The following is a 12,751-nucleotide window of genomic DNA, read 5'->3' as shown; positions in this document are numbered from 1 at the left end:
CGCAACTTTAATTTTTGTGATGCCTTTAGTATAATAACATATCCAAGCATTGTGGTCTAACAATATTTAACACTGAATTACATACAGAGCTATTAGGACAGCTTGATCAAATGGATAGGTTTTCAGGAACGTCTTGATGGAGAAGAGAGAGGGACATGAGTTTGTCGTAGGAGTTTCAGACCTTAACAGTTTCTCCTCATGAATCTCTAATATTTCTCAAAATGTTTCACACTCTTTTACCACTCTGTGGCTAACAATTCTCCTAAGCTCTTTTTGAACTTATTTGTGATGATTTTGTTGACAAAGGGCTCTGTTTTTGGACTCTTCCCACCACAAGTGAAAATGATTTGCTGAAACTGTGCAATAGCCAAAGCTGTTTAAGCTAAAAGCTGTTTTAGCAATGCAAGCCTTTTGCTTCTGTCTGTCCTTATGCAGCCCATGATTTGTGCTGTCTATTTTGCAGCCCATGATTTGTTTAATTTCTACCATCTTTTGTCAATCACTTGCTTCAACTCCGTAACCTCATGCAGCCTTATAAATTCACTCCATAGATTTAATGCAGGCATTTTCTGCATTCTTCATTCTGTCTCACCTTTGTGGAAAATTTCCACCTACTAGTTTTCATAATCTTTTAATTTCCTTTCTAATCTTTCTGGTTGCATGAGCATGATCTTTCTGACTGCTAATGTAGATCCCTGGTGCGTTCTTTACATTTCAGGTGCTGTATAAATAAAAGTTGTTTACCACAGAAATCGGTATACATTTGTGTGGTGTCAGCCAGTGGGTAGCAGTCTTGTTTTTGAGTCTGATGATTAGTTTGTGTCCCAGAAAATAATGTAGGTCGTCAGTTTCAATACAGCACTTGGTGAGGTCCCATCTTTCAGATGAGATATTAAACTAAGGCTCTTTCCTCCCACTTGGGTTGGTTTGAAAAGGTCTTAAGGTGCTATTTGATAATGACCAGGGAAGTCCTCCCCGAGTATCTGCTCAATACTCATCCTACAGCCAAGAGTTAAAACAGGTTTTCTTGTGTTCGCTGCATTGCTGTTTCTTTGTGTTTACTGTGTCCAAATTGGTTATTAGGTTACCAGAATAACTACCCTTCAGAAATACTCCATTGGTTGGAAAGTACTTTTGGATGTCCTGTGGTTGTGAAAAGTGATTTGAAGATCATAGAGATTAATTTAGAGATTAATGAAATATTTCCTTTTTTGAGCTGTTTATTTTTCCAGCGACAAAACTAACACTACCGTCATTTGCCCCAATTCGTATGTTAGGACTTCTTCGAATACGCAAACTGAAAATATGCATCTTATATTTTCACTTTATTTGCATGAAAACAAGCAGTGTTGACAGATCTTATTTTACAGTGGCACTGCTCCAGTGCACCATGAGAGTGAGGGGCTTAATGTGGTGAGGGACAGTTGAGACAGTATTTGGCAGCCATTCTGTTGGTCTTAGTCCTTTTCAACCATTGATCAAGAACTTTCTTCGGCTTCATTCCCTGTCCCACACAGTAAGGAGTAAATAAGATACTGCTGTCAACTTGGATATTGCTTCACTGTTCGATATGATTAAATGGTGATTGGATCAATTTAGGGTGGTGAATTTGACATAGTGGATTCTGTGGCTTTTATTGTTAATAACCTTGTGCCAGTGTTGGTGGTATTCTTCTATCCACCTAAATAGTATTGTCTGTATTTGGGTAGCGTTGGCAGTTGTGACAAGCACACTTTAAAATAATCTTCAGCATTTTTCTGGATGTCTAAACTACATGGGAGGCTCGAAGGCGCCCTGTGCCATCAGTACATTAATGTGATTGTAGTAGTTAATTGCGGCCAATGTAGCTAGAGTACTGAAGTGATGCATACAAAAAATAAGCCTGGAGCAGGATTGTGACTGACACTCAGAACTCAAAAACAATGACTGCAATAGATGCAATTAAATAGCATCATTTAAAATAGTAAAACATTAGAAGAAACTTAACAACTAGGAACAGGAGAAGGTAATTCAGCCCCCTGCTGTGCCATTTGATATAATCATGGTTGATTTTATCTTGGCCTTGACTCCACTTACCTGCCTGCCCTCCATAACCCTTCAAACCATTACTAATTGAGAATCTGTCTAACTGTCCTTTAAATTTACCATGCTCCACACGAGTGATTTATGACCCCTTGAGAGAAGTAATTTCTCCTTGTCTCTATTTTGCCTTCTGACCTTTATCCTGAAACTATGACTCTCATCCTAGATTGCCCCACAGGAGGAAACATCTTTTCTCCTCCTACTTTGTCGATCTGCTTCAGCATCTTAACTACGTCAATTAGATCTCCCCTCATACTTCTAAACCCCAGAAAGTATAGTCCTAAATTGCTCAAGCTCTCTTCATAAGACAAGCCGGTCGCCTCTGGAATTTATCCAGTGAACCTCTTCTGAACAGCCTTCAATACAACTACAACTATGCGAAGTCGTTCACTTTGGTAGGAATAACAAGATGATGGATTACTGGGCTAATGGTAGGCTACTTGGTAGTGTGGATGAGCAGAGGGATCTTGGTGTCTATGTACACAGATCTCTGAAAGTTGCCACCCAGGTAAATAGTGCTGTGAGGAAGGCATATGGTGTACTGGGCTTTATTGGCAGAGGAATTGAGTTCCGGAGTCCTGAGGTCATGTTGCAGTTGTATAAGACTCTGGTGAGGCCTCATCTGGAGTATTGTGTGCAGTTTTGGTCGCCATACTATAGGAAGGATGTGGAAGCTTTAGAACGAGTGCAGAGGAGGTTTACCAGGATGTTGCCTGGAATGGTAGGAAGATCGTATGAGGAAAGGCTGAGGCACTTGGGGCTGTTCTCATTGGAGAAAAGAAGGTTTAGGGGAGATCTGATAGAAGTGTATAAGATGATTAGGGGTTTAGATAGGGTAGATACTAAGAACCTTTTACCGCTAATGGAGTCAGGTGTTACTAGGGGACATAGCTTTAAATTAAGGGGTGGTAGGTATAGGACAGATGTTAGGGGTAGATTCTTCACACAGCGGGTTGTGAGTTCATGGAATGCCCTGCCCGTATCAGTGGTGAACTCTCCTTCTTTATGTTCATTTAAGCGGGCATTGGATAGGCATTTGGAAGTTATTGGGCTAGTATAGGTTAGGTAGGACTCGGTCGGCGCAACATCGAGGGCCGAAGGGCCTGTACTGCGCTGTATCCTTCTATGTTCTATGTTCTATGTTCTATCCCTCCTCAAGTAAGGTGCCTAAAATTGCCTACTAATATACCAGGTGCAGAAACATTGCCAAGCTTCAGAACAATTATATTGGGATGAGTAGCAAAAGTTTCAGTCAATGAGGTGATTTTCAAAGAAGTATTCAAGTGGAGAGAGAGGGGCAAGGACGTTAAGGAAGAAAATCCCAGAGTTTAAGGCCCAGAAATCGGGGATGCACAGACATTAAAATTGAAGGAGCAAAGCGCCCTCAGAAGATTGTAAGAGTGCTGAAGGTTACAAGTGGGGAGGGTGAGGAAAATGACAGCTTCAAATGTGAAGTCATTGCCAAATTAGGAGACATTGTAGTTTGGTATATAAGACAAATAAGCATACAAGACAACTAAGGTCATAGATGGTATGTTTTCATTTGCTAAATTGCAAGTACTTAACTGATCTATAATGCAAATTTGGTCTTACTCAAAAGAGGAGAAAGTGAGGACTGCAGATGCTGGAGATCAGAGCTGAAAATGTGTTGCTGGAAAAGTGCAGCAGGTCAGGCAGCATCCAAGGAGCAGGAGAATCGACGTTTCAGGAAGGGCTCATGCCCGAAACGTCGATTCTCCTGCTCCTTGGATGCTGCCTGACCTGCTGCGCTTTTCCAGCAACACATTTTCAGCTCTTACTCCATTAAACTGAGAAGTGCAACAGCTGAGTGATTTGTAAAGGCAGCCAACGGACGCTTCCTGTTGCTTAAACTCATTTTGCTGATCTGGTTGCCTGAAGGATGTCTGTGGCTTCTGAGAAAATGTTGTTGTTTCCTATCACACCCAGTTCCATTCACCCATCATTCCTTTACTCACTGGCCTAAATAAGTTGCCTCAATTTTAAACTTTTCATTGTATTTAAATCCCTTGGTAGCCTCTCCCCTTTCCATTTGATTAACCTTCTCAAGTCCTATAATCCTCAGGTCTGTGCATTTCAAATTTGGCCCTTTGCTCATACCTGACTTCATGCTTTCAAATGCCACAACTATAAGTTCTAGAATTCCCTGTTTATGTCTCCCAACCTAACATTTCTCCATTAAGATGCTGTCCTGAAATTTCTAATTTTAGTTCAAACTGTTGGTTAGCTATCCAAATATCTCCGAACTTAGTTTGGTGTCAAATTTTGTTTGAGAATCCCTACCATGAACCGCTTTGACTATTTTCTTATGTTACATCAATTGAAGTTGTTTGCAAGAGGCTAAGCTGTGAAACTAGGGACATGCCCAACAGATCTACAGAATTATTCAAAACTTGTAAAACGTGGAGGCATCACAATGAATTGAAATGCCCAATACCAGGCTTTGTCCTTCCAAACTCTCTGTTATGAGAGAGAGGGTAATGTTAAAGTATTGTGACAATTAAGAGTTTTTATCCATGCAAGAGAGAGCTGAAAGTGATGAAAATGATTGCTCCTGTAAGCATTTTGATGTTGCTATAATTTGGCAGGTGTTCTTTTGCTTTAAAGATCATGCTAAAAACCCCATTGTGTTTTTGACTATCATAATTCTAGTTTTGAAATAACTGTTCAAAGGGGTTTCATGTTAAAATGAGTCAACCGCACGGGGACAATACTGTTTCTGGAGATTTGAGCATGTGCCAGTGTCCATGAAATGAATGTGTTAATAAAATCACTTCAATATGTTAAAGTCCTCTTGAGACAGCGACTCTCTGTACCTGATGAGCAAATATATTTCTACACCGCCTCAATGACTCAGAGGGTTACGTTTCCAATTGCATTGACCACTTCAACTTGTTCTCGCTTTTACAGTGGTTTGAGATTTGCATCAGTAGTAAGTGGTGATGTGCGGTTGGAAATCCTTATCATGTGAATGATATGAATTCACACATAATAATTTTAATCGATCTGTTCACCTCTATGACCATCAGATCCTGAAGTGGGAGCTGAAGCCAAACCTCCTGGCTCAGCGGTGTGGAGGTTACCACTGCCTCAGTGAGAACAGTGCAGGTTATTTTCTAATCAATCTTTTCAGAGATTTTGTCTCACACCTCTAGAACAGGTGAGACTTGATTCCGGATTTCTGATAATCTACGGTGACATATTCTGTACCATTAATCCTTCAATAGCCACAAGATGATACAACAGCAGAAGTGTGTTATTGACAAAGAACCTTTCCGAAGTACTACGTGCTGGTACGGATGGCAAATAGCACCAATGACCAAGTACGGTCACTGGGAAAATACATAGTGTACAGTCGTATAGGTTAAAATTCTTGAATATGGTAGTATCTTGATGTTTAAGTACAGTAGTGGTTATGGTTAAGGTAATTTGGAGATTGATGAGCAAAATATGTATATTGCCTTTTTATCATGAAATTCAAATTTTGCATTCCATCCAAGTTTGACCTGTTCATTGTTCCAACTGCGCACTGGTTTAGCCTTCTGTAACACTCTGAACTCTTAGACTACTCTGCATAAACATTAAATGTAGCTTTAGCAGTAATACCCACATCCCACACATACATACATCTCTCCCTGCTGGTTTAGTAACTGTTATCCTGTTTTTTTCTGGTCAAGTAATTTCTTCCCCCACACAAACGGTTTATGGACAGTTAATGGTAATTTTGCTCACCGATGAAACTTGGTGATTTTTTAACAATGTCTCCAGCCATCATTATCTGGACACTTGTTGCTAGTGCATTTAGTCCGCAGTATCATTCCTCCTCCTGTGTCTAACATACTAAGTGTATGCGCTGTTGCAGAAACAGTTTGGAAAACAACCTGAACTTCAGAATGGAGGCTGCATGTTTTACATCTTTATGGGCATTTACTCACCTTCAGGATTGTAATCTTGTCGCTAGTCACTATCTGGATTGTCATTAAGACTTTAAGCATTCAAGGGATGCACATGGCTTCAACAGTGTTGTTGCACATCCCTAACTGCTCTTGAGAACAACACGTGGAGAAAACACAGAGGGTGGCAAGGACACATAATGTACTCTGGTGGGGGGAGACGTCAATGTCCACTACAAAGAGTGGCTCAGCAGCACCACTACTGTCTGAGCCGGTCCTTAGCTGTTGCACTGATTGAGCAGCAAGTGGTAGTGGAACCAGCAAGTGATAGTGAAACCAACAAGAGGGAAAAGCATACTTGACTCAATCTTTCCAAATCTGCTTGCCACAGATACATCTGTCCATGACAGAATCGATAAGGGCTGTCCCATTTTAGACAGATGAAGAGGATTGTATTTTCTCAGTGGGTCATCAGCATTTGAATATCTCTCCCTCAGTGAGCAGTGGAGACTGGGGACACTGAATATATTCAAACTAAGTTAGTCAGATTGTTGCTTAACAGTGGAGATGAGGTTTTGATTAGATTCCCTACAGTGTGGAAACAGGCCCTTCGGCCCAACAAGCCCACACCGACCCTCGGAAGCGCAACACACCCAGACCCATTCCCCTACATTTACCCCTGACTAATGCACTTAACACTGTGGGCAATTTAGCATAGCCAATTCACCTAACCTGCACTTCTTTGGACTGTGGGAGGAAACCGGAGCACCCGGAGGAAACCCACACAGATATGGGGAGAATGTGCAAACTCCACACAGAGATGGGAATTGAACACAGGTCCCTGGTGCTGTGAGGCAGCAGTGCTTACCACTGAGCCACTGTGCCGCTCTCATGGTTATGGATATACTGGCAGGAAGGTGAAGCTCAGGCTGGATCAGATCAGCTATGATCTAATTGACGACTGCTACTGTTTCTTACAAAGTTAATGGGCATACAATGTTTTGTATGTTTGGGACTTGGATAGTGACATGTCAGTTATGTTTGCCCCAGGATAATTACGGATTCAGTACAAACTAGATGGCCTCTTTGCTGTCATCTGGCAATGAGCATCCGCTCACTTCGCACAGAACCCATACAGCAAGTAGAGCAAAGTGACTAATTGGAGCAGAAGTCTGCTGCATGTACCACGTTTAAAAATGGGGTTAAAATTTGTATCTCAGCTTGCATTTTGGATTTTGATATGACTTTTCTTTTTAATTTAAAAAAAACTAATCCAGGACTGTGAGCTCAGTGCAGATGTAATGCTGGTCCAGAGTCCTAATTTATTACTTTTTGGTGTATATACATTTTGTGACAAGGAAACCTTGGTAATTTTTATCAAAATCCCTCCAGGCATACTTAGACTTAGTTGCACTAAGATTTGTAGAGTTGATGGGTCTTTGTCTGCCTGCTCCAATTGCACTAAGTGCAAGTTCTGTACATCTACACTCTTGTTTGTTAATATTGCATACAAAACTGACAAGATTGCAAGATGAGTTTGTTTACTGTACGTTTTCCATAAACTGTGAGCTGAAATATTTTCTGAAATGCCAATCTGTCGCAACCAAAGGCTTTTGCAATTTAACCTAATCAAGTCTGGTCAATTGCTATGAAAAATTGACAGGCTGTAAGAGGTAACTAAAATTGGAGAGAGGGAAAAATGGGGAGAGTGAAACTTTGCAAATGTATCCTTCTACTTGTGCAAGTTGTAGGTTCCTCCAGCGTACAGGTGTCTCCAGGAACTACAAGAGAGAATTTGAATGATGTAATACGAAGACTGGATCCTGTTATTTCATGTCAACACTTAGCATTATTCTAGAAAACTTTGTCTAGAAAGACAATTTGAAATTTGATTCAGTCGTCATTAGAACATTTTATGGATGGCACCCTGTGCCATATTTTCAGACAGCACTGCAGAGCATCTGGCTGCTGACTCAAAGACTCTATTGTCAATTTATGTTTAAATTCAATTTCTTGTTATCAGGAACCCTATTCACCTGATGCAGTACCTTCTGCCAGAAAATCCTTATTCTTCCAAGTGCATACTTGCTACCAGGGGAATCCTTAGCGTTCATCGCTCGTCTGTAATAAGTTACCAAAAACTAGGTTGTTACCAACATTTTATATAGTTGATGACTTCAGTTGTAATATCTCCAAACCATTTTCCCTAAGTGTTGGCATGTTATATCTGTCAGTCAATTGTCTCATGTTGTAATCCTTACTAAGTCTGCCATTCCCAGCCAGCTATTTTGCATGCAATTATAATGTTTGAAATCTAATGGAATTTGGAATTGCAATTCTGTCCACAAAGTATTCTCTGCAGTAAATTGTGAATAGCACACTGGTTTATTTTGTCGCAAGTCCTTGAGTTAGATTCTCATGACTTGGAAGCGAGAGTATTGTCCATTAGTCATGTTTTTTGTAGTGCAGAGTGTAAATGTCTGAGTCAGGTCACAAAGTTTGAGGTTTATTGCCTAAGGATAGATATTAATGCCATTGTTAAAGCACCTAAAATCACCTAAAACACACTGGTATGTAAATAATATAAAAGGTAGGTTTTAAATTGGGAGACATCAGAAATACTAATTATTTCAAACTAAAATTTCTTTCATATATAAATGTTAGGGATATAAATTTATCACCAAGTATCTCCCAACCCAATTTCAAGTATTCATGCCATTAGCAACATGATTAAGATAAGATGTAATAATTTAATTCAATTGCCTTTATGATTAAATAGCCTCAGGCCTTTTCGCTTTTCGTTCCCAGGCCACTAGTTATGTGGAATTCTCAGTGGCAGTGCAGAGCCTTTGTTAATCATTATCCTATCTGGTATGTAATGAACGGCATGTTGACAGTAAGGGTTATTAAATTGTAAGAATTTTTTTTACATGTGGTCCTTAGTGTTCAAACTTTATCAAACTCTGAAAAGTCTTTCTTGCACAAATTTAGCTAATTCCTCAGACTTCAGTCCAATTAAGTACATTTGAACTGTAATAAAATTCGCCGTAGTTCTACCAGACTATGAGGCTGCTGTCAATACAAAGAGACAATTGATGGTGGTTTAACCAGAGGGTCATCATGCTTCAAGTGAGGGGAGAGATTGTGAAGGAGAGTCCTTCATGATAATCTCACAGGTGCTCGAAATGAACCCACATTGGCATGACTCTGATTCACAACCAATTAAAGTATAATTGTAATATAATGAAGAAAACATGCTAGTTTGCATCTGGCAAGCTTCCGCATATAGCTAAATGTTGCTCATGATTAACTTATTTGTTTCCTTAAGTGAAAATTGTTTTATAAAGTGAAGTGCTCTAAGAATTCCTTACATATTTTGGGGATTTTGTTTAGCTGGTGCAATCAGGTTGCCAAATTCTAATAACTAAAGGATGCACAGTTAAACCACTAGTCAACTCAGCATAGGATTTTATTTTCTTCTAAATGAAGGATCTTGGATATTTGAAATGTGATTCTCAGAACAGCCTTTAAATTACGGACTGTGGGTTGAAATGAGCAAGTCATGGCTTCTCAAATTCCAAAATGATTGCATCAAGTGCAGAGAAAGAAGCAGCTTTGAAGCAGTTTTTTTGTGGTGAGACATTGCTGTTCTGAGCTCACCAGTGCATGTTGCAGCTATTGGAAGCCAGTAGGGGGAAAATGTCACAATTTGTTCCAGATATCCATCAGCCATCTCCTTGACAATAATACGTGCAACATAAGTGTGCTGGAATTAAATCAACAGTGGAGGCCAAAGACTCAATTTTAACTGAACTGAACAGAACTTGTCATCTTCTGCCTGAACCAATCTATTAGATTAGTTTTCCACAGGAAGAATGAACCATCACTTTCTAAGTTGTTCTCAAGTGCATCAATTGGTTGAAAGTTGCTGCCTGGATGGAAAAGATATAAAATATGTTCAAATAGAAATTAAATTTCTTTCATGGGTCATTAGTCGTTTGAGAGCAAAACTATTTCTCATTGAGGGAGATGCCATTCCTGTATTTAGATACTTCTATTCATTTGGTTTTATTCAAAGTCACTTATTGCGTTTTTAAAAATGTAATTTGTACTGTAAACATTAACGACTTTGAATATGCACATAATAGAAACAGATTGTACTTTGGAACTACAAGAAGCCAGGAGTTTATTGCTTTAAAAAATTGTCAGGTGATTTGAATGCATCTGCTGACTGCAATCCTGTGCCTCCAATCAACACATTTGCTACCAATCATTTTGAGCCTCATTGTTAGGATTTAGCACATCCAGAAAGAATCCTTTATCAGCAGGTGGAAAAGTAACCAGCAAGGAGCAAGTTAACTGTCAGTCACATTTACAAATATTATATATTCCATAGCTCTATCTGGGAGTATTATTGACAGTAATATGCAGGTTTCATGTCCGGTCTCCTTAAATAATATAATTAAAGGATAACTGAATAAATCATCAGCTTCAAATATCATTTTAGTTAATTACAGCCTAATAATTTGATTTTTTTCAGGAAAATATGGACTTTGAAACATTGTTCAGTTTAAATTATGTCCAATTTAAATACTGAGGTAGTGTGGCCAGGTGGTCTAAGGCGCTGGATTTAGGTTCCAGTCTCTCTTGAGTCGTGGGTTCGAATGCCACCGCTACCAGAGTCATGGGTGAAGTAGGTCCAGTGGATTGGGCAGCATGGTGGCTCAGTGGTTACTACTGCTACCTCACAGTGCCAGGGATCCAGGTTCGAATCCAGCCTCGGGTGACTTACTGTGTGGAATTTGCACATTCTCCCTGTGTATGCGTGGGTTTCCTCCGGGTGCTCCAGTTTCCTCCCACAATCCAAAGATATACAGGTTAGGTGAATTGGCCGGCACCCCCATCCAACACCGCTTTCCAAACCCGTTCAATCCTGTCCCCTGCCCCTCTCCAGGGCAGCCGGACTGTACACCAACTGCTGCTGCTGCTTTTGTGGGGTAAGTCTCCAAATAGCGCGCGCACACAGACACACACACCCGCACACACCTTTTTACTGCAGCGTTTTGACAGGTTCCACCTTCACCCGGTACAGGACGATGTTGAAGATATTATCTGGGTTTAGGGTACACCCCTCTAGAACTCCAGAGAAAGTGTGGGGAGAGAGAAAGGGCGGGAGATCAGTCATTTGGAGACGGTGCCTGTTTAATCACTGTAAACAAGAGACGCGATCACTGTTGGAAACACATCTTTGATGAAATGTTTCTATCGGGACCTCTAGATCTCCTTCAGATAATCCGATATTCCGATAATCAAGGTTCCACTGTAAGAGGGGAATGGGTCTGGGTAGATTACTTTTCGGATGGTCGGTGTGGACTTGATGGGCCAAAAGGCCTCTTTCCACACTGTAGGAATTCTAATTCTGTAGAAATGCCATTGAAAATGTCAAAGTTGATGAATTTCTAACAATTCTTTTCTTGAAAAAGTTATTTCAGGGAGTGACTCAAATAGTATGCTTTTGTAGACTTATGACCATGCTTTTTAACTTAATTTGTCTTTATTCTATCAAACTCTTCCATGCTTTTAGATCCTTCCATTTTTAGTGGTGTTTATAACTAGGGACCATAAATAAGATAGTCAATTAAGGAATGCAAGCAGAAATTCAGGAGAAAGTTCTTTATCCTGATAGTGGTGAGAATGTGGAGCATGTGACCACGTGACAAGTTGAAAAACATAAATGCCTGGTTAGACTAGGGCATGGAGCTAAATGTTCCTTGGCAGAATACAGAATGGACACTAGTGAGCAGGTTGTTATTGAGTAGCTGCTAATGACATTTTCAATCACTTTGTAGCCTGATTGGATGTGTGCATGCTATCAACAGGTCATAACCTGCACAATTTTCTACCATAAAGGTCACTAACTAAATATTTTATTTAGTTCCCATATTGCGCAGTTTATGACCGTTACAATCTTAGTGAAAATTCTTGAAATACCGAGCAATTATTCTAAAGCCTCTGTTAAAATATCTCTCATAAAGAACTAAATTAGACTGTTACAGTGTGTGCTGCACTGACCTTATGCTGCTCAGGCCCTGTATTGAGTTGTACATATTATTCAGTGAATTTGTTGGTTAGGGTCCATTTTAATCTCTACTCTGATGCTTGTAGTGATCAGTACTTGGAAGGAGCAGTTCCAATTTAAAAACTGTATTGTGTTTGAATGCACTTATTGTGTGCTATTGTCTTTTGTATTTTAGGAGGTTGGAGAGCCAACTAAAGAGGAGAAAGCAGTGGCCAAGTACTTGCGCTTCAATTGCCCAACTAAGTCGACCACCATGATGGGCCACAGAGTTGATTATTTCATTGGTAAGATCACAGTGCCAAAATTAAAATAATTTATGCAAGTACCAAATGCATGTATATATATTTGTACATATGCTTGTGTTGTGCCTATGTTGGTTCATATGCATGCACATGTGTGTGCATATTAGATAAAAATTAGCGATGAGTGCATCCGACAGCTGCTCCAAGGATCAAGCGATTTGCATGGAGAAAGTGAGGTCTGCAGATGCTGGAGTATCAGAGCTGAAAATGTGTTGCTGGAAAAGCGCAGCAGGTCGGGCAGCATCCAAGGAACAGGAAATTCGACGTTTCGGGCATAAGCCCTTCATTCCTGATGAAGGGCTTATGCCTGAAACTTTGAATTTCCTGTTCCTTGGATGCTGCCTGACCTGCTGCGCTTTTCCAGCACCACATTTTCA

The 12,751-nt window shown here is 40.1% G+C and overlaps 1 protein-coding gene and 1 non-coding gene across 5 annotated transcripts in view; both read left to right on the top strand.

Moving 5' to 3' along the window:
• sec62 (SEC62 homolog, preprotein translocation factor) overlaps positions 1-12,751 on the top strand; it is a 37,541-nt gene that overhangs the window by 2,604 nt on the left and 22,186 nt on the right. For all 4 annotated transcript variants that reach the window (XM_060834594.1, XM_060834595.1, XM_060834593.1 and 1 more), the window contains exon 2: positions 12,248-12,356. In XM_060834594.1, coding sequence (XP_060690577.1) covers positions 12,248-12,356 — 109 coding nt within the window. The remainder of the gene's footprint in view (positions 1-12,247; positions 12,357-12,751) is intronic.
• On the top strand, positions 10,591-10,672 carry trnal-uag (transfer RNA leucine (anticodon UAG)). Its single transcript has one exon. It is a non-coding gene; the product is annotated as a tRNA-Leu (tRNA).

Source organism: Hemiscyllium ocellatum, chromosome 13, assembly GCF_020745735.1.
Source record: "Hemiscyllium ocellatum isolate sHemOce1 chromosome 13, sHemOce1.pat.X.cur, whole genome shotgun sequence".
Taxonomy (NCBI): Eukaryota; Metazoa; Chordata; class Chondrichthyes; order Orectolobiformes; family Hemiscylliidae; genus Hemiscyllium; species Hemiscyllium ocellatum.
This window is presented reverse-complemented; position numbering and strand designations above follow the sequence as displayed.